Here is a 22743-nt window from a genome sequence, read left to right as displayed (position 1 = left end):
CTGTGGAATTATAATAAAAGATCTGACATTCATGTCATAAGAATTCCAGGAGAGGAAAAAGAGAATGGAGATAAAAAAGTATCCAGAGAAATAATGACTGAAAGTTTCTCAAATTTGGCAAGAGGTATAAATCTACAGATGTAAGAAGCTGAGCAGACTCCAAATAGGTAAACCCAAAGTAATCCACACCAAGACACATCATAATCAAACTTCTGTACACTAAGGACAAAGAAAAATATTGAAAGCAACAAGAGAGAAATTAGACCTTACCAATATAGGAGAAAAACAATTTGAATGACCATGGATATCTCATCAGAAACCATGGAGACCAGAAGGAAGTGACACACCATCTTTCAAAGGCTGAAAGAAAAGGACAGCACCTCAAAATTCTTTACCCAGTGAAAATATCTTTCAGGAATAAAGGAGAAATCAGTATTTCTTAGATGAAGGAAAAATACTAGACTACCCTAATGGCTTAAGGGTACCTACTGCTTGGGCTGCAGACGCTACAGGCCAAAGATGCGGCAGGTTCCCGAGCCTCCCCAAACGTTTCTACAAAGAGGTCTCTGTTACAGAGGGTGGCTGAGAGGACTGAGGGGGACCTCAGAGCGTGTGCAGAGCTCATGTGCCTGGCCCCAGGTGGGCGCTAAATCAATGACGGATATTAGTCGAAAAAAGCTGATAATGACTCAACAGTAGGGAATTGAACCTTTTTTTTATGAAAAAAAATCATTGATTTTTTTGTCCCCAAATCATATATTGAATGCCTACTGTAATGCGATGCACTATTTTAGGTTCTTGGGACACAACAGAGAACAAGACAGGAAGATCCCTGTTTCTTTTGGAATGTACATTCTAGTAGGGCATGAGATGGAAGTACAGATGAAGAATAAATGAATTTAATAGTTACGTTAGAGAGTGGTGAATGCTATGAGGAAAAAGTAGAGCAGGGGCATGGGGGGGTGACATTAGATAGAAATGCCACTGGAACAAATCGAGGAGTGAAATGGGGGCAAAGCCATGAAGGGGGCAAGGGAGTGAGCCATGTGGCTATCTGGAGGAAGAGTATTTCCAGCATGTGGAAAAGCTAGGAGGGAGGGCCAGAGCCAGGAGGGAAAGAGCTAGGAGGCCTGTGTGGTGGAAGAGACTGGTCAGGGGAGACTGGTAGGACATGAGGTCAGAGTGTTGGGAGGAAGTAGTGGTACAGATCAGGTTGGGCCTTACACGGCTGTAAAGACTTTGGCTTTACTCTGAGTGGAACAGGAGCTTTTGCAAGGTTTTGAGCAGAGGAATGATGTGTTTTGGATAGTTTTTTTTTTTTTTTTTGCCGTGCGCGGGCCTCTCACTGTTGTGGCCTCTCCCATTGCGGAGCACAGGCTCCGGATGTGCAGGCTCAGCGGCCATGGCCCACGGGCCCAGCCGCTCCGTGGCATGTGGGATCCTCCCGGACCGGCGCACGAACCCGTGTCCCCTGCATCGGCAGGTGGACTCTCAACCACTGCGCCACCAGGGAAGCCCATTGGATAGTTTTTAATAGGGTCATTCAGGCAGCTATAGAGACTAGATTGGGAGGGAAACAGGAACACCTGTTACTAATAGATCAGGTAATGAACATCCCTGCAGCCATCAAAAAGGCTGACTTCAAAGATGATGATGACAGCCACCGTGGAAGTGCTCACATTTTCTTGCTGAGCCTGGTGAATATGCCAGGCTGTAGGGAGGGCTTCCCAGGAATCATCTCCTTTAGTCTCAGGACAACCTGCAGAGGGCAGTGATATCACTGACCCCGAGGCTCAGGCCTGTCAGAGATGACTGCTCAATAAATACTTGCTACTTAAGTCTTTTATTTATTTATTTATTTATGTAAAGTAAACGTAACAAAATTTTAAAAAAGAAGGACTTAAGGAAGTTCTTGGAACAGAAAGGAAATGATGGAAGAAGAAATCATGGAACATCAGAAAGAATAATGGAAAGAGAAAAAATATGGGTAAATACAGTAGACTTTCCTTTCCTTGAGCTTCTAAATTATGTTTGACAATTGAAGTACTGTCCTAGTGGCTCTCATCTTTGTAGAGGAAATACTTAAGTTGGTTATATTATAAATGGAGAAAGAGTAAAAGGGACTTAAAGAGAGATGGCTTCTGTACTTCCTTGAACTGGTAAAATGCTGACCTCTATAGACTGTGATAAGTTATATATGTAAAGTGTAATACCTCGAGTAACCATTAAAAAGCTATACAAAGTGATACACTAAAAATACTGTAGATAAATCAATTTGCAGTTCTTTTTTAAAAAATTGAAGTATAATTGATATATAACATATTAGTTTCAGGTGTACAACATGATATTTGTATACATTGCAATATGATCACCACAGTAAGTGTAGTTACCATCCATCACCATCCAAAGTTGTAAAAAATATTTTTTTCTTGTGATGAGACCTTTTAAGATTTACTCTTTTGGCAACTTTCAAATATATACTACAATGTTATTGACTATAGTAATCATGCTGTACATCACATCTTATGACTTATTTATTTTATGATGGGAAGTTTGTACCTCTTGACCCCCTTCATACATTTTTTGCCTCCCCAACCGCCATTCTGTTGCCTGTATCTGAGGTTTTGTTTTGTTTGTTCATTTCTTTTGCTTTTTATGTTCCACATATAAGTGAAATCATATGTATTTGTCTTTCTCTGACTTATTTCACTTAGCATAACATCTTCAAGGTCCATCCATGTCGCAAATGGCAAGATTTTATTATTCTTATGACTGAGTAGTATTCCATTGTGTGTGTGTGTGTGTATACACACACCACATCTTCTTTATTCATCCATCGATAGACACTTAGGTTGTTTCCATATGTTTGCTATTGTAAATAGTGCTGCAATAAATATAGTGGTGCATATATCTTGTCAAATTAGTGTTTTTGTTTTCCTTGGATAAATACCCAGAAGTGGAATTGCTGGATCATATGGTAGTTCTATTTTTAAGTTTTTGAGGAACCTCCATACTGTTTTCCACAGTGGCTGCACCAATTTACATTCCCATCAGTAGTGCATGAGTGTTCCCTTTTCTCCACATCCTCACCCACACTTGTGGTTTCTTGTTGTTTTGACAATAGCCATTCTAACAGGTGTGAGGTGATATCTCATTGTGGTTTTGATTTGTGTTTCCCTGATGATTAGCAAAATACAGTTCTTGAAAAATGTTCAAGTAACCTACAGGAAGGCAGGAAAAAGAAAACAGAAAAAAAAAGCTGAGAACAAACCCCCCCCACAAAATAGCAGACTTAAGCCCTAACACTTAAAAAATTACATACAATATAAATAGTCTACATACCAATTAAAAGACAGAGCTTGGTAGAGCAGATATAAAAGCATAACCCAATTATATGATTGATACATGCAACGTGGATGCACCTCAAGGGCCTTATGCTGAGTGGGAAAAAAACAATCTCAAGAGATCACATTTTGTGTGAATCTGTTTATATAGCATTCTCAAAATGACAAAATTATTGAGATGAAGAACAAATTAGTGGTTACCCGGGATTAGGGATATTGAGGGGAGGTGGTAGGTATAACTCTAAAGTGGTAGCACAAAGATCTCTATTTTTAAGTTTTTGAGGAACCTCCATACTGTTTTCCACAGTGGCTGCACCAATTTACATTCCCATCAGTAGTGCATGAGTGTTCCCTTTTCTCCACATCCTCACCCACACTTGTGGTTTCTTGTTGTTTTGACAATAGCCATTCTAACAGGTGTGAGGTGATATCTCATTGTGGTTTTGATTTGTGTTTCCCTGATGATTAGCAAAATACAGTTCTTGAAAAATGTTCAAGTAACCTACAGGAAGGCAGGAAAAAGAAAACAGAAAAAAAAAGCTGAGAACAAACCCCCCCCACAAAATAGCAGACTTAAGCCCTAACACTTAAAAAATTACATACAATATAAATAGTCTACATACCAATTAAAAGACAGAGCTTGGTAGAGCAGATATAAAAGCATAACCCAATTATATGATTGATACATGCAACGTGGATGCACCTCAAGGGCCTTATGCTGAGTGGGAAAAAAACAATCTCAAGAGATCACATTTTGTGTGAATCTGTTTATATAGCATTCTCAAAATGACAAAATTATTGAGATGAAGAACAAATTAGTGGTTACCCGGGATTAGGGATATTGAGGGGAGGTGGTAGGTATAACTCTAAAGTGGTAGCACAAAGATCTTTGTGGTGATGGAGTAGTTCTATATCTTGATTGCAGTTGTTCTTACATGGATCTACACGTTTGATAAATGGCATAGAACCATACACATTGTACCAATGTCACTTTCCTGGTTTTGTTATGTAAGATTTAACTACGAGGGGGAACTGGATGAAGGTTATATGGGACCTCTCTGTATGATTTTTGCAACTGTCTGTTGCAAATCTATAATTATTTCAAAATAAAAAGTTGAAAAACCTATAGCAAATATCATATTCAATACTGAAACCTTAAAAATGTTCCCTTTAAAATCAGAAAAACATCAAGGATGCCAGGTATCATTATTTACATTCAAAAGTTTATTGGTAGGCCTAGCCCATGCAATAATATCAGACAAACAAAATATTTTAGGTTTAAAAAGAGAGAAAAATATATAATTTTAGATAATATCATTTTCTACATAGGGGACTGGAGAATCAAGGCATAAATAATAGAATTGAGTTTAGCAGAATTATTAGATACAAGATCAATTTTCAAAAGTCAGCTGTATTTCTATGCAATAAAAATACCATTTATAATAGCAAAAAAGAGTGCCATAGAGAAATCTAACAAAAGATGTACGGGACCATTTTGTGGAAAATTATAAAACAAGATATTAAAGGAGTAAATAAATGGGGAGACATGCTATTTTCAAGTATAAGAAACCTAAATATTTTAAAAACATACAGTCTCTTCATTTGTAGATTTAAATGTAGTTCTGATCAGAGTCACAACATTAATTTTTGGGAATTTGCCAATCTGATTCTAAAACTTAAAAAGATTTTGTTATCATCTGAAAACCCATGTATGTAATAGCCACATTAAAAAATCAAAGAGAAAAAAACCTTATTATTTCAACTGATGCAGAAAAAAAGAGTAGTCAAGGCACTGATGAACTAGGCAGGCATTTCTTGCCTTACCGGGTATCAAGATTTTAAAAATAACATTATAGTTATAGAGTACTTGATATTTAAATGTGCACACATTATGACAAGTAAAGAAAAATAAAATGGATGTCAAATTTAGTACAGTATTCTAAGGTTAAAGTAGTGACAGCTGAAGCAGTCTTTGTTACTCTCTAGGTATTAATATCCAAATTCAGAATAAATTGGTAAAACTAGGCCACCAGGATTCTGAGGATTTTATTTTGCAAGTAACACCAAGCACAATTTGATGTTTCTTTAAAAGTGAATTGTGCTGGAATTTTACTAAAATCGGGTGCATGTAATATGATCATCAAAACATTGTAATTTATAAAAACAGTTAATTTTAAAATGGTAACTGGAATATTTTATGTTTCAGTGTCCTTTCACGTCATTTCTTTTACCTCCTCTTCCCCTTATTTTGCAGAAACTGGATTGACAAAAATCTTCATTTTCCAGAACAGACAGAATTCATTTCTATCTGAAAACCTTGAGGCCTAAGATAGTTATGCTTTTTGTCTAAGGGCCCACATAATGAAGTGTCAGAGCCAAGTATAGAATCAAGACCTCCTTGTTCCTAGTCATTAGCAGCTGCATCTTTGGCTCCACTCCCATGGGCTTAATGTAGCTTTTTAAAAGTTATCATTGAAATATTGGAAAACAGTTTTTAGATGGTGTATCTTCATAATGACAAATACTTAGAAAAACATTTTCCTCTAACTATGATTTCTCTCAAGGGCCTATGTTTATTATTCAAGGGCTAGAGAAGACCCTGAATTAGCAATGATTACATCCAATTCCAAAGAGATACTTATTGAGCAAACACCATGTAACTAGTCCTTTTAAATAGAGCAAATAAACCTAAGACAAATTAATAAAAGCAGATTTTTGTAGATATAAAATAGGAAAATAACTAATAAAACAAATTTAATGAGAACAACATTGGTAATAAAAGCATTTTTATTAGCAGATGATCTTAACCTGCATGAATTTCCCCTTGATATGCACAGTGTTTTGTGGATGTACCTGCATTTTTCTGGAGAGCAGGTGTGTAGCTTTTGTTAAATTATCAAAGGAGTCTGTAATTTTAAAGGTTAAGACTTTATTGTAACACAGTGATGGGAGGGAAGGCATATTGGTGCAGTCTCGTTGAGGAGTAGGTGATGATAAAAAAGATGGGCTATGTCTGGGAAAAACTGAAAAGGAACAAAATGTATCTACTTCATTTCTGGACTCTCCTGGTATCCTCTGTCCTCCCTTATGCTGTCTTTCCAAAGCAGAAGATTTAGAAAGATTTACTCTTGAAGAAATTAAATAGGAAAAGTTCTGGATTTAGGATACCACAATTCCCTTGTTTTAGCCTTTTGCCTGACTAGCCCCCAGGACCTGGCACTAAAACTCTTAGAGATTTTGTGGGGCTAATGGGTTTTGCCTCTCATTGGACTGAAATACTGCTCTGTGCCTTTTTCTCATGTTGTTCCTTCTTCTCTTTGCCTATCTATGTTTTATCCATTTCCTTAATCCCAGTTCTACTTCTATCTATTTGATAATGGCTTTGGTTATTAATCCCAACCTTACTCATCTGTCCTTTCTCTTTGGCACATTTTATCTTAACATTACATTTTGATTTCTAAGTTGACAGTGAATTATATGATTAGCTCTTTTCCTCCGTGTGCTTGCATTGTTTTTGCTGTCTCTCTCACCTTCCTTAGGGTAGTGACTATGTGTTTTTCTTTTTCTTCTCCTCCTCCAGCTGCCTCCATGGTGGCATTCTGGTGAAATGGAAAGAACTAGACTTAGAGTCAGACGACCTGAATCCTTTATCTAGTGCCATTATTTAATCCATGGGATGTTCCCAGTTGATTCTTAATGCGACCCAGCCACAGAACCTCTCTGAGCTCAAATTTCTTCTTACCTGTAAAATGGAGATAAAAAGGAAAATTGACATAAAACCCCAATATCCAAGAACAAGAATGGTCCATTTTGGTGTTCTCACATTACTGGATGTAAACTGTTGTCCTTTAGAACTCCACTGCCTTGGACATTCATGCTCTTCTGGAATCCCAACTTCTCTGCAACTTTCTCTAACCAGCTCTGCAACTTCGTTTCAGTCCCTCAAGATTCAAGTTGGGAACATGTGATTGCTACACCTAGGTCTTTTGCCTTTGGCTTTTGCAGTGAGTCGTAGGGTTCTGCTTCCCCTCTCTCGGGATTTCTTCAGAGGAGGAAGAGTATTTTGGTACTAGGGAGCCCAAAGGACAAATAGCCACCTCATCCATTTAATGCAGTTTTTCCTTCTTGTTTAACACCATTTTATACATAGTTGTTTTAATCTATAATTCCCTAATGACATGATGTTGAACTTCTTTTCTTATGGTTACTTGCCATCATTGTATCTTCTTTGGTAAGGTGTCTGTTAAAGTCTTTTGCCCATTTTAAAATCAGGCTGTGTGTTGTCTTACTGTTGAGTTTTAAGAGTTCTCTGTATATTTTGGATAACAGTCCTTTATCAGATGTGTCTTTTGCAAATATTTCTTCCAGTATGTGGCTTGTTTCCTCATTCTCTTGACATTGTCTTTCACAGAAGTTTTTAATTATAATGAAGTCCAGCTTATCAGTTATTTCTTTCATGAATTATTCCTCTTGTATCTAAAAAACCATCACATGCCCTAGGTCATCTGTTTTCTCCTACGTTATTTTCTAGGAGTTTTATAGTTTTATGTTTTACATTTAGGCCTGTGATTCATTTGGAGTTAGTTTTTGTGAAGGTCTTTGTCTAGATTCATTTTTTTTACGTGTAAATGTCCATTTCTTCTAGCTCCATTTATTGAAAAGACTATCATTGCTACCACCATTGTATTGCCTTTGCTTCTTTGTCAAAGATCAGTTGACTACCTTTACATGGGTCTATTTCTAGCTCTCTGTTCTGTTCCATTGATCTGTTTGTCTGTTCTTTTCCTAATACTATAATGTCTTGATTACTATTAACTTTACAGTAAGTCTTTTTTTTTTTTTTTTTTTGTGGTATGCGGGCCTTCCTCTGCTGTGGCCTCTCCCGTTGCGGAGCACAGGCTCCGGACGCGCAGGCTCAGCGGCCATGGCTCACGGGCCCAGCCGCTCCGCGGCATGTGGGATCCTCCCAGACCGGGGCGCGAACCCGGTTCCCCCGCATCGGCAGGCGGACGCGCAACCACTGCGCCACCAGGGAAGCCCTACAGTAAGTCTTAAAGTTGGTTAGTGTCAGTCCTCCAACTTTGTTCTTTTACTTCAGTATTGAGTTGGCTGTTCTGGGTCTTTATCCTCTCCATATAAACTTTAGAATCAGTTTGTCTGTATCCATAAAGTAACTTGCTAGGATGTTGATTAGGATTGCATTGAACTTAAAGATAAAGTTGAGAAGAACTGACATCTTGACAATATTGAGTCTTCCTATCCATGAACATGGAATATCTATTTCATTCTTTGATAGCTTTCATCAGTTTTGTAGTTTTCTTCATAGAGATCTTATACATATTTGGTAGATTTATATAAATGGTAATGTGTTTTTAACTTCAAATTTCACTTGTTCATTGTTGGTATATAGGAAAGTGATTGACTTTTGTACAGTAACCTTGTATTTTGCAACCATGCCATGATTGCTTATTTAGTTCCAGAAGCTTTTTGGTTGATTCTCTTAGATTTTCTACATAAATGATCATATCATCTGCTCAACATAGAGGACCATGTCATATGCAAGAATAAAAATTTTTTAAAACAAAAAAGTATAGAGAATAATATATTACATACTCATGTACTCACCACCTAGATTTAACATGTTAATGTTTTTCATATTAGTTAAGGTTAAAAAAATAGTATATTATGGATAAAGTTGAAGCATCCTTTACAGTCTCAATCACTTCTCTCCCAAGATATAATCACTCTCAAAGTTGTTATGCAGTTTTTCCTTTCATGATTTTTATTCTAAAACTTGTATATCTATCCATCCATCCATTCACCCATCATACAGAGATATTCATTCCCTTATATTTTCTTCTGAAAATTCTAAAGCTTTGCTTGTCACATTTAGATAATTTAACATTTAATCAATCCCCTAATCTTTTGCTATTATAAACATTGCTTCAACTTATTAACTGGTATAAACTTCTTTCTGTACCTATGGAATCTATCTATAGAGTAAATTCCTAAGTGTGGGATTGCTGCTAGGAGTTTTGATCTTTGACCAATAAATATAGTCATGTAAACACGACCATAGTTGAGATACAGACAGTTCCATCTCCCCAAAATGTTTCCTTGTGTTTCTTTGTACTACTGTACTTTTTATTATGGTTTTGCTTTTTCTAGCATGTTATGTAAATGGAGTCATACAGCATGTAGTCTTGTATCTAGCTTCTTTCACTTAGCAAAATTTGCTTCTCAGATTCATTTTTTTGTTGTGTGTATCAGTAACTCTTTTATTTGTACTGCTGAGTAGTATGCTATTGTATAGATATGCCACAATTTGTTTATCAGGACATTTGGGTTCTTCCTAGGTTTTTGGCTATTATGAATAATGTTCTTATGAACATTCATGTACAAGTATTTGTGTGGGCATAAATTTTCATTCCTCTGGGGTAAATACTTAGAAGACTAATTGCTGGAATATATGATAAATATGTTTAACTTTGTAAGAAACTTCTAAGCTGTTTCCCAAAATGATTGTTTCATTTTGTATTCTCATCAGCAATATATGAGAGTTCTAGTTGGTCCACATCCTCATTAACACTTGGTTTTGTCAGATTTGTAAATTTTAGATCATCTAGTGGGTGTATAGTGCTATCTCATTATGTTTTTTTTTTAAATTTTTATTTATTTATTTTTTTGTGGTATGCGGGCCTCCCTCTGCTGTGGCCTCTCCCGTTGCGGAGCACAGGCTCCGGACGTGCAGGCTCAGCGGCCATGGCCCACGGGCCCAGCCGCTCCGCGGCACGCGGGATCCTCCCAGACTGGGGCGCGAACCCGGTTCCCCTGCATCGGCAGGCGGACGCGCAACCACTGCGCCATCAGGGAAGCCCCCTCATTATGTTTTAAATTAACATTTCCTTGATGAATAATGATATTGAGCTTCTTGTCATGTGCTTATTTGCCACCTGTGTATCTTTTTTGGGTGAAGTCTCTGTTCAAATCTTTTGTCCAATTTTAAAAATGTGTGTTCTTTGCTTTCTTAATATTGAGTTTTGAAATTTTTTTATAGTCCTTTATCAGTCTTATCAGATACATTTTGCAAATATTTCCTCTTGGTCTATAACTTTTTAACAGAGTCTTTTGAGGAATACATGTTTTAACTTCTGAAGAAGTCTAGTTTATCAATTTTTTTCTTTTAAACTTCATGCTTTTTGTATCCAGTTTAAGAAATCTTTGCCTAATCACCCAAGGCCAGTAAGATTTTCTCCTGTTTTCTTCTAGATGTTTTATAGTTTTAGCTCTTACATTTAGTTCTATAAATGATTCATTTCAAGTTAAATTTTGCATATGGCACGAGGTAAGGATAATATATATTACTTTATTATAATTTATATAATTACATAGTATATTTTATACTATATTTATATATATATTTCTATTTTATTCCATTGGTCTGTGTCTATTTTTATGCCACTGCCACACTGTCTTTATTACTGTAGCTTTTACAGTAAGTCTTGAATTAGATGAAATTGAAGAATAATTGGGAAGAGAAATTGACACAAGACTAAAAGGGGCAGTCCAGTATGAGACATACTTTGATTCAATGAAAAGAGATTTTAGACTTCCCTGGTGGCACAGTGGTTAAGAATCCGCCTGCCAATTCAGGGGACAAGGGTTCAAGCCCTGGTTTGGGAAGATCCTACATGCCGTGGAGCAACTAAGCCCTTGCGCCACAACTACTGAGCCTGTGCTCTAGAGCCCACGAGCCACAACTACTGAGCCCATGTGCCACGACTACTGAAGACCACACGCCCTAGGGCTGCGTGCTGCATCTACTGAGCCCGCGTGCTGCAACTATTGAAGCCCGCGCGCCTAGAGCCCATGCTCCGCAGCAAGAGAAGCCACCACAATGAGAAGCCCGTGCACTGCAATGAAGAGTAGCCCTCACTCGCTGCAACTAGAGAACGCCCGCGCGCAACAATGAAAACCCAATGCAGCCAAAAAAAAAGAGAGAGATTTTAGCACTAAGAAAATGGAGAAGGCCTTGTAAAAGGTGCTGGATTACCCATCTCTTGGAAAAACCAGGGCTTGGATGTCAGCTGAGGTGAAGCTTTCAGTTGTAATGCAGGACAAGGATAATGGCAGGTCTGTACTCTGAGTATCCTTTTCAAGCCTTGTGTCTTGGGATTTCCTTTTATCTTTTTTTCCCCCTGTGGCACTTAGGCTTAATCTTCATGGACAGAAAGATAGTTCGTGCTTTCTGGAATTTAGCAGTTTTCCTGCCTGTGTGGTCTTTGAGCTTTCCTAAGAGCTGGCATGTGGGATTCTGCAGTTCTTCACTGACGTTTTGGAAACCAAGCTCTTTGTGATCATTTGGATTGGAATTCTCTCTCTCTCTTTCTCTTTTTTAAAAAAAATTTATTTTATTGAAGTATAGTTGATTTACAATGTTGTGTTAATTTCTGCTGTACAGCAAAGTGATTCAGTTATATGTACATATACATTCTTTTCCATTATGGTTTATCACAAGATATTGAACATAGTTTCCTGTGCTATGTAGTAGGACCTTGTTGTTTATCCGTTCTCTATATAATAGTTTGCTTCTGTTAATTGCAAACTCCCAATTTATCCCCCCCACCACCTCCCCCCTTGGCAACCACAAGTCTGTTCTCTATATCTGTAAGTCTGTTTCTGTTTCATAAATAAGTTCATTAGTGTCATATTTTGTATTCCATATATAAGTGATATCATATGGTATTTGTCTTTCTCTTTCTGACTTCACTTAGTACGATAATCTCTAGGCCCATCCATGTTGCTGCAAATGGCATTATTTCATTTTCTTATGTCTGAGTTGTATATATAAGTTGTATACATATACCACATCTTCTTTATCTGTTCATCTGTCGATGGACATTTAGGTTGCTTCTATGTCTTGGCTATTGTGAATAGTGCTGCTATGAACATATGAGTACATGTTATCTTTTTGAATTATAGTTTTGTCTGGATATATGCCCAGGAGTGGGATTGCTGGATCATATGGCAATTCTATTTTTAGTTTTTTGAGGAGCTTCCATACTGTTTTCCATAGTGGCTGCACCATTACATTCCCATCAACAGTGTAGGAGGGTTTCCTTTTCTCCATGCCCTCTCCAGCATTTGTTATTTGTAGACTTTTTAATGATGGCCATTCTGACTGGTGTGAGGTGATACCTCATTGTAGTTTTGATTTGCATTTCTCTAATAACTAGCGATGTTCAGCATCTTTTCATGTGGCTATTGGCTATCTGTATGTCTTCTTTGGAGACATGTCTCTTTAGGTCTTCTGCCCATTTTTTGATTGTGTTGTTTGTTTTTTTGTAACTGAGTTGTATGAGCTGTTTGTATATTTTGGAAATTAAACCCTTGTTGGTTGTATTATTTGCAAATATTTTCTCCCAGTCTGCAGGTTGTCTTTTCATTTTATTTATGGTTTCTTTCGCCATTTTGATTACTGTAACTTTGTAATATTGTCTGAAGTCTGGGAGGGTTATGCTTCCTGCTTTGTTCTTTTTCCTCAGTATTGCTTTGGCATTTCTGGGTGTTTTGTGATTCCATATAAATGTTAGGATTATTTGTTCTAGTTCTGTGAAAATGGTCACAGGTAATTTGATAGGGATTGCATTAAATCTGTAGATTGTTTTGGGTAGTATGGCCATTTTAACAATATTAATTCTTCCAATCCAAAAGCATGGGATATCTTTCCATTTCTTTAAATCTTCTTCAATTTCCTTTATAAATGTTTTATAGTTCTTGGTGTATAAGTCTTTCACCTCCTTGGTGAGGTTTATTCTTAAGTATTTTTTGATGTGATTTTAAAAGGGATTGTTTTTTTACTTTCCTTTTCTGTTATTGATTGTTAGTGTAAAGAAATGCAACCAGTTTCTGTATGTTAATCTTGTATCCTGCTGCCCTGCTGAATTCATTTATCAGTTCTAGTAGTTTCTGTGTGGAGTCTTTAGGGTTTTCAGTATATATTTAGTATCATGTCATCTGCATATAATGACAATTTTACCTCTTCTCTTCCAGTTTGGATACCTTTTATTTGGACAGGAACTCTTCTTGATAACTGCTTATTCCCAGAAAGAAGTTACTTCTCACTCTTGTTTAAAACCTGTTGTCCAGATCTGGCCTGTTAAGGTCTTCTTTTGGCATGAGTGGAATGAGGGAGTTCCTATGATGGGTTTTAAATAAGGAACATAAATAATTTAAACCTTAGAAAGTTATCTGACATGACATTGGGTGCCGTAGGAGTAATTTAGTTCCCTCTACCTCTTTATCAGGAAGCTGTAAGAGATTTCTGCATGGAGTATGAGATTAGATTGGATGACTTTTATGGGCCCTTCTAATTCTGTATTCAAGCTTTGATCAGAAGTCCCAGCTTCTTTTCTCTAATGACTTAGACTTAAAAATCTAGTCCTAAGTCTAGTCTTGGCACATAGTAGTTACTCAATAAATGCTGGTTAAATAAATTAATTTGCAAGAATTCTTCACAGTGTCCTCTTTTTCTCTCTTGCAGTTAAAAGAGCCAAATTCCAGGGTTCACCAGGTAAGGCCAGCCTTTAATTATTATGTTCCTCTCCCCATACTTGCTGTGGTTTAAAAGCATTCTTTCAAAAAATCATTAATTTCATTTGATTCATTGATTAAATTAGTTAAATTCACTAAGTTCATTAAATTAATTAAAAATCAATATGGGAAGAGATTGGTCAACGGGGTACAAAGTTTAAGTTATGCAAAATGAATTATTTCTGGAGAGCTAATGTACAACAATGTGTCTATGGTTAACAAGTATTGTATACTTGAAATTTGCTAAGAGGGTAGGTCTTAAGTGTTCTCAACACACACACACACACACACACACACACACAGAGAAAGTGCTAATTATGAGGTGGTGAGGAATGTGAATTAGCTTGACTGTGGTGATTATTTCACATTGTATACATATATAAAATCATCAAGTTGTACACCTTAAATATATACAATTTTTAATTGCCAGTTACACTTCAAAAAGTTGAAAAAAACCAGTGCTGTCATAAAACATTAAAGAAACCTATATCAATCTGATGAAAAGTTAGTCTCCTTATCTCTTGGCCAACTCAGTTCTGCTTCTCAGAAGTAACTATTTTGAGGCTTTTATATACCTTTTCAGAGTTTTACTGTGTATGTGCATGTATACAGTAATGGATCAACTACACATGTCTTTGTGCAACCTGCTTTTTTTCCAACAACATATCATGAAAGTGTTTTCTTGTGTATATGTGTGTATGCATATATCTGGTTCTTTCTTTCAAAGTGTTATACACACACTGCTATATTTAAAACGGATAACCAACAAGAACCTACTGTAAAAAAAAAAGTGTACAGAATTTTGTTGTACCCTAGGTCCCTTATTGAATATTCAGGTCATTTCAATTTTTTTGCTATTATAAGCAGTAAATGTTCTTGTGCATTTGTCATTGCCTGCTTTTGAAAATGTATCTGTATGCTAGAGTCTATAAGTAGAGAATTGTTGGGCCAAAGGTATGTATTTTAAACAAATTTGGTAGCTGCTGCCAAATTGCATTTCTGAAAAATTTTGCTAGCTTATACTCAGACCAAAAGTATATGGGTGTCTATTTTCCCAAATCCTTATCAACATTAGATAATATGAAACTTTTTAATCTTTGCTCATCTGAAGGTGAAAATGGTATCTCCTTATTTTAATACACATTTTCTTAACTGAATGTCAAGTTAGTTATAAAGACTTACTCTAGTTCCTTCTGGGGGCAAAAGGAGGGTACTGTGGATTATGGGGGCAAAAACACGATTGGGAACCCAAGAAAATCTGAAAAACCAAATCTGGGTGCAACAGGAACTAAAGCAGTTTCTACTGCTCTCTCCAGTGGCTCTGGGTTAGGGCTTCTCTTCTTTCTGAGAAGCTTTCCTGCTCTCCTTTCTCTTCCAGCAGGCTTTTTATGCTTACCTGTCTTGCACACACCCCATAGTGGCTGCTCCAATAGAATTTATATGCCTCTCCTTCAAGCTTCAGCACCAATCAATTGTTACTATTTCTTTGTTTTCCCTACTGAAAATCTTTTGAGAGGGAATCATATTGGTCTCAGCTTTTGGTCAGCTTATGAATTGGCTGGCTGATTTTGGGTGGCATCTCCTTTTGGTCTGGTCAGCTATGGTTGGATATGGGGAATGGAGTACAAAATCCTATGATAGAAAACAGCTTAGGGGTATACTGCATTGCTACTACCAAATATGGATGGGAATTCCCTCATGTGAGTGGGCTTGTATCCTCATATATCTTTGGTATAATTGTAGAATAATTGTAGGTATAAGACTACATAGTTTTTTATGACACTTAAGAGAAAGATTTACCTTCTGCTAGAAGTGCATGACAGTGCCCATTTTCTCACACCTCTAACATAGGTAATTGTTTTAAGCAATCTTTGGCAATTTGATGAGTCAAAAATGATAGTCTTTTTTTTTCATTTTATAAAATTATGATTAACTTCTTACATAGAGAAGTGAACTCCCAATTCAGTGTCCCTCATCATGGCTGATAAAAGGAAGTAACAAAATGTGCTGTGTTAAGTCTTAGGTCAGATTTCTGAGTTTTGAGATACAGGCCACCTACCTTTGTTTGGTACTCAATTTATACTCTCAGGTTAGAGAATTTCCTTCTTCCGACTCCGTGATAATATATATATTTTTAATGTAAGTTGTGCTTTAGGCCAGGGTGAATAGATCAAGCTTGAAATCCATTTCCTTTATGAGGATTTTTCCTCAATTCTTGTCCCTGTAAACAAGTAGAGGTAACTCTATCCTCTTCTGCCCTCCTTTAGCACTTTTTCTCTTTCTCTGTGGTACGTATTTCTTTATACATTTTATTAATTTGCATATCTTATCTTTCCTGTAAGATCAATTAGATTATTATTTTTTCAAACTGCAGGTGGGCTATAAAGTCAATTTAGTTAGTTATGATTAATATTTTAAAAATTAGAATAAAAATATCAATGTATCACATCTTGCATTTCATAAAGCTTTTGTTTTTGTTTATATATGTGTGTATGTGTATCTACTGGTCAAATACAAAATATAGTCCTTAAATTTGAAAAACACTATTGTAGATTATGCTTTTGAGAATAGTGTGTGTTTTCTAATTTTTCTGTACCTCTCTGCTTAGAATGATGCTATATTGTACAATATATAATTCCATTTTTTTCTTACATATACTGTAATTTGGACATTACTTAATTTCAAGGGCTTTGTGAGACTGGATAACCATCTGAGCACTAAGTATTATATCTTTGTTTTGCATTTTTTCAAAGACAAATTTAACACATATGTGACCCTGAAAGTGCAAAATGTGAAGAGCACAACTGTAGCAGTCCGTGGCGATCAACCTTCCTGGGAACAAGATTTTATGTTGTAAGTACTTTGCAGCAGCAGCAGCATGCCTACAATATTTGACAATATTTCCAAGGTAATCACATTGGATTAAACAAGTAGAGGCTGAAGATTTTGTGTACATCTAAGACTTATAAAATATGTTAAATATTTAAAAACACATTTTAATAGCATGTTAAATATTCTTTTTGAAAACTAGAGAAAGGAACAAGTGAGGTGTGTGGTAGGTAAAGTACATCTGCAGTTTTATTGTCTCCCGATTTGTAATCTATTTTCAGAGACGAATTATGAATTTGAATAAACGCTCAGTTTACATGGGTGAAAACACTACCTAGTCAGATTTTCCTAGTGGTCAGAATTAGGTATAGTATAACATACTGAGCATGATATTAAACCTAACTTAATCTTTCTTTGATTCTCAGAAGGCTTCTTGAAGGAATGTGGTTATGCATGTGAGGACTGTGTTTGTGTTTCCAAGTCACCTGCTTTCGAAGATGAGGATGTCTGTGCTTATAATCCTTTTGCTTTATGGAGTAAAATGTTCTACCTTCATCTAATTAATAAAAATGAGTAAATATTAGTAGAATTGCTTGCATAGGACACAAAATTTAGTATATTATGATTGTAAGCTCTGGCTTTAAAAACTTGCTATTTCGTTTTTTCCTCTTAAATTTCAGCAATTTTTTTTTTTTCTGCTCTAGGAAAGGGAAGAAAAATGTACAATATCATTTTGAAGGGCTGACCAAATCACTTAGCTTCTCTGAGTGTCAGTTTCCTCATCTGTAAAGGTCTACTCTCGCTTACAACGTTATGCTTATTTTTTGGGAAGGTGGGCACAAGGGGGTCAACCAAGAAAATGTATTAAAATTGCAGTGAAATTTGTGATTGAAGTGAAATTGCTTTGCGAGTTTTATAGTCCATCTCAGACATAGGATGACTCTTTTTATGGGGAAACATTCCGATCCTCTGGGCTTTTAATATATTGCTGCTTATAGTACCATTTAGGAAACTTTATTATAATAGTTAAAGGTTAAGATTATGAGGGTTTGGGCTAAGACAGTAACAGAAGGATAGATAGAAAAGGATGGATAGAAGATGTTAAGGAGGTAGAACCAAGACTTGTCTTGGATGATTGGGTGAGTGGTGTGCTACTTATTAGGATAGGAGATAATAATATATCAGTTATGAACAAGCTTATATTTGAAGTTCTTATAGGACAGGTAAGAAGAAAGTTACGGAAGATAAGTTAGAAACTTGAACCTGGTACTCATGGAAGCCTGGGTTGGAGAAATATTTTGGTCAGTTGAAGCCATAGGCATAGATGAGAAAGCTTAGGAAGAGTGTGTTGGGTGAGAAAAGGGCCTGGGGTAGAGCCTGGAGAGCACCAGCATTTAAAGAGGGGACAGAGAGAACTAGGAAGGAGTGAACAGAGAGCAAGAAGGAGAAACGAGATAGTAGTGTCCTGGAAGCTGAAGAACTGGGGCTTCAAGAAGAGGCTAGTGGTGTCAAATTTCTCACTGGTTGCCTCTCTCTCAAGATTATGAACCTGATTTATTCCTATCTGTTATATTGATGTCAGAGTGAGACCGTTTGTTTCTTTCTTCACTCGTGTAAACTATGAACAGTTTTTTCAAGTCTCTTCCCTGTTAGCCATACCACAGTTCTGGCTGTGGTATATAAACTTAGAAATCCTGCTTTCTTTTGATTTCCAGTTGGCTCTAATAATCACTTGCTGTTATAACTGTTCCCAGAATGTGAAACATATCAATCTTCTGCAGTCTCTCATCAGCATAGTAGCTTTATTCTTACTTGTTTATTTTCCAATTTCCCATAGCACTTACTCTTTCAACCCTACTGTGATATGTGTGACTTTTTTTGTCTTCCACCTTGAGATGCTGTGTGAATTTTGTCCTCTCTCCTTCTATACACAGGTTTTATTAGCTACATTATCCACCTTACTGCTCCTATTCCTTATTCCTCCTATCCTGCTCTTCTGTCACTGGTAACTCCATTGCTGGTCACTTGTTCCCCTTTCTCCTTTTTTTTTTCTCCCTAATGTATTATGTGGTAGTATCTAATACTATTTTGGTACTTCTCATTTATCTTTAGTATTTCTTTGTCTTATTTCCAGGACTAGATTGTTCATTTCTGAGGGGCAAGGAGGGCATCTTCACTTACTGTGAATTTGCCTAGCTCAGAATCTTGTATACATGTGGGCACATATACTGTTGATTGAGTAAACAGAACAGGAACTTCTCCAGAGCTCTGGGGATGAGGCATAAACAGAGCTCTCAGACTTCTCTTAGTTGGGCCATCTGAGCAGATGTAGATAAGAGACTTCTCACAGAAGATATCCTCATTGTTTGGGCTTTATTCCCCAGAGTTCCCTGAGAACAGATTTTCTTCTTTATCTGTCCAAGTCAAGCTGTAAAGACCTCTGGCTATTTCTTTTAGCTATTGGCTTGAGACGCTATTTAGGACTTGCTTTGGGAATATTGTATATGGATCCCCAAGCAATTTTTCTTTTCCAGATTCAGAAGATTTGGGGTTGTTACATATATTTTTCCAAGGCTAATCAACTAATTAGGCTGAATGAAACAGTGTGCCAAAAGCTCAGTTTCCCCACTGTGAATGCCCTAACATAGTGGCTGGGTTTGGTCACCTACTTTTTGGTTTTGAACAGCTCTCCAGATAGCTTGGAAGTTTTTAGAGATAGGAGCTAGGTCCTATATTGTGTGTCTTCCCCAATGTACCAAGCCATATGAATTGTATATGCCAGGGAACATAGATGAAAAAAATGAACTCAGTACTTTTCTATTCTGCTGTAGTTATGTAAAAGGGGCAAATTTGCTTTGCTTCACTTGTTTTCAACACACTTGATATGAATTTTATGGCTATAAGGCCACATCCCAAACTAGTGAATCTGAGAACATGTATCTTAATAGTACAAAAGGGAAGCCAAGTCTCTAAAGCACAAACTTGAAACTTCTACATGTGATGAATAGCTGTTGTTTTCCTGAGAATACCTTTTTGCTTTTCCTGCTGGAATTGGCCTTTTCTCATCTTTCTTGCATTTCCGCTCAAATAACCTTGTGTTTCCATAAGAGCTTTCTGGAGAATGTTTTTAGCCTTAACATAAATGTTCGCTTGTTTCACCTTAAGTCCATAATTATTTTTGAGTTAGCCCTTCCAAGCTGATATTCTTCCATGTATGACACTGCTTTTGCTTAGTGGTCACCTGGCTCCCTGGAATAATTTCTTTTTAAATAATTTTTCCTAGTTATTATTACAGGAAAATCATTGTGTTTATCATTATCCTGTGATCATTTTGTTTATAAGTGACAGTACCTGCTTTAACTGATAATGAACTAGCACACTCCAGTGTCCCTCACCTGCCTCTGACCACATGTTCCCATCAAACTTAGATCTTCTCATGGACCCTTTTACTTTTGCTTGGATTCCCTTTCATATTTGTTATAAAGAAGCCTTGCTTTTTCCTTATAGTTCCCTGTATCCAGAGGTATAAGTTGAAGACAGTGCTAGTATTACAATAAAACATATAAAACTGTTGCTTAAGTTTGGAGATTGTAGGCAGACACTCCTGGCAGTAATGCCCTCATTGCTTGGCTTCATTGTTCTTGTGAAACTGTATTAGTCTAACCATGATTGTAGCTCCAAAGGAGAGGGGACAGACTGACAGAGGCATTTTTCTGTGCATACCCTACATAGGTTTCTAGGAACCTAAAGAGTGGTTGCAGCATCAGGGACATTTTGCTTTTTCCCTGATGACAGGATCCTGATCAGGGCATACTCAAGGTTTAGCAAAACAGGAGATGTAGATGTTTCTTTCATATTACCTGGTTTTCTAAAAAAGGGCTTTCTTCTTTCCTTCAGTGAGATTAGTCGCCTGGACCTGGGTCTAAGTGTGGAAGTATGGAACAAAGGACTGATATGGGACACCATGGTGGGGACTGTGTGGATTGCACTGAAGACTATTCGTCAGTCAGATGAGGTCAGTCAGTGCATTGCCCATTTGAAGTAGGGTTCTAGCCCTTGCTTCTCCACATCCTAGCTCCATTCAGCTAATGTTCATCCATATATCTCAGATTTCTCTGCCCCCTTTCTAATTAGAGGACATAAAACCAGCTTATTCCTAATGTCACCCAGAGGTTCAGGGGATTTTATTTAAGTCTGGCCTTCCCTCTGCACTGTGACTGAACTCAGAGGTGCCAGAGTACCTATTTAGCCTTATCAGGTAGATAGCCCCTTCTGAGTACTCTGTGTGTGTGTGGTGGTGGTGGGGTGGGTGGGATCAGCAGGGTGAAGGAAGGGAGTGTGAGGGAGGGGGAGACAGGGGTGGGGGGAGAGAGAGAGAGAGAGAGAGAGAGAGAGAGAGAGAGAGAGAGAGAGAGAGAGAGAGAGATCTAGGATACCTGTGACTTCTGCATTCCCTCTAAGACACTGTTCTGAGAGGAGTCCCATTAAACTTCCTCAGCCAGCTCTTTGAGTCACCTATCCCAGGGACCTGATTTCAGTTTTCCTTCTTTCACGTATAACCCTAACAGAGTTTAATTGGCAATTGGTATTCACAGTTGTCTTAATACACTATTTTTAAGACTGAATTTCCTGTCCACTTTACCAGATTAGAACATAACTCAGCATCATTTCCCTATGACACTCACTTTGAATATTTTCACTGTGGCCCCAGTTCAGGTCAACTTAACTAGCAATGTTACTAGCTCTTTAGTGATTAGAAATAGTGACACATTAAGTGACATAGTCATTAAGAATTGTACATATTAAATATTGATCCATGGAGATGCTTTGTTTTTGAGTTTTACCGCTCTGGAAATTCTATCCTCGGTGGGCTGACAGAAAGCTGAGCACAGTGAAAGCTGCTCTCCCACCAAAGAGGGAGAACAGAAGCCACATACAGCAGAGTCAGGTGGTGACTCTGATGTGTTTGCCTCATTAGGATATGTGAATGGCCCTCAGAAGCTCTCTGACAAGGAAAATGAGAGAAAAAGACCTGGCCGTTTAACCAAGAGGGGAGTCATGAAAGAGTGAAGTTTAATCTTAGATCTCTTTTCTAGGAAGGGCCTGGGGAATGGTCCACGTTGGAGGCAGAGACATTAATGAAAGATGATGAGATCTGTGGAACTAAAAACCCAACTCCCCATAAAATTTTGCTGGATACAAGATTTGAGTTGCCTTTTGGTAAGTCTGATTAGATTTAAAAAACCATTTAATACTTTTTACCACATTGTTTGAAATTGCTTGTTAGTTGTTTTCTTACTGTGTCTTTTGTCAGCCATCTCCTTTCAGGGCATTCTGTCTTCCACTCCATTCCCTATAACACCTGGCTCAGGAATGTGCAAAGTAGACTCTAGAATGGTGCTCATCAAAGAATCCACACTGAAATCATTCTTTTCAAGTCATTTAGTTTCTTATAACTATTTATTATAATAAAATACCTGCTTGTCAGAGAATATCAATGATTTATTCTTTTGATAATATTTTAACATTTATTGCCTTGAAGTGAATATATACCTTGTGATTTGTCAATTTAAGCATTGAAGTAGCACTAATAAATAGAATAGTAATTTACAAAGTAATTTAAAAAATCACACAAAAAGGGCTTCCCTGGTGGCTCAGTGGTTAAGAATCCACTTGCCAACGCAGGGGACAGGGTTCTAGCCCTGGTCCGGGAAGATCCCATGTGCTGTGGAGCAACTAAGCCTGTGCACTGCAACTACTGAGCCTGTGCTCTAGAGCCCACGAGCCACAACTACTGAAGCCCGGGTGCCTAGAGCCTGTACTCCGCAACAAGAGAAGCCACTGCAATGAGTAGCCCATGCACCACAATGAAGAGTAGCCCCGGGCTTCCCTGGTGGCACAGTGGTTGAGAGTCCGCCTGCCGATGCAGGGGACACGGGTTCGTGCCCCGGTCCGGGAAGATCTCGCATGCTGCAGG

At 37.4% G+C, this 22743-nt stretch overlaps 1 protein-coding gene across 3 annotated transcripts in view; it reads left to right on the top strand.

Annotated features, from left to right (window-relative positions):
- UNC13B (unc-13 homolog B) overlaps positions 1–22743 on the top strand; it is a 242061-nt gene that overhangs the window by 54447 nt on the left and 164871 nt on the right. For all 3 annotated transcript variants that reach the window (XM_007111577.3, XM_028493840.1, XM_028493841.2), the window contains exons 2-5: positions 13888–13917; positions 16691–16790; positions 20664–20781; positions 21863–21986. In XM_007111577.3, coding sequence (XP_007111639.1) covers positions 13888–13917; positions 16691–16790; positions 20664–20781; positions 21863–21986 — 372 coding nt within the window. The remainder of the gene's footprint in view (positions 1–13887; positions 13918–16690; positions 16791–20663; positions 20782–21862; positions 21987–22743) is intronic.

Source organism: Physeter macrocephalus, chromosome 9, assembly GCF_002837175.3.
Source record: "Physeter macrocephalus isolate SW-GA chromosome 9, ASM283717v5, whole genome shotgun sequence".
Lineage (NCBI taxonomy): Eukaryota > Metazoa > Chordata > Mammalia > Artiodactyla > Physeteridae > Physeter > Physeter macrocephalus.
The sequence above is the reverse complement of the archived record's forward strand: the minus strand, read 5'-3'. Positions and strand labels throughout refer to the sequence as shown.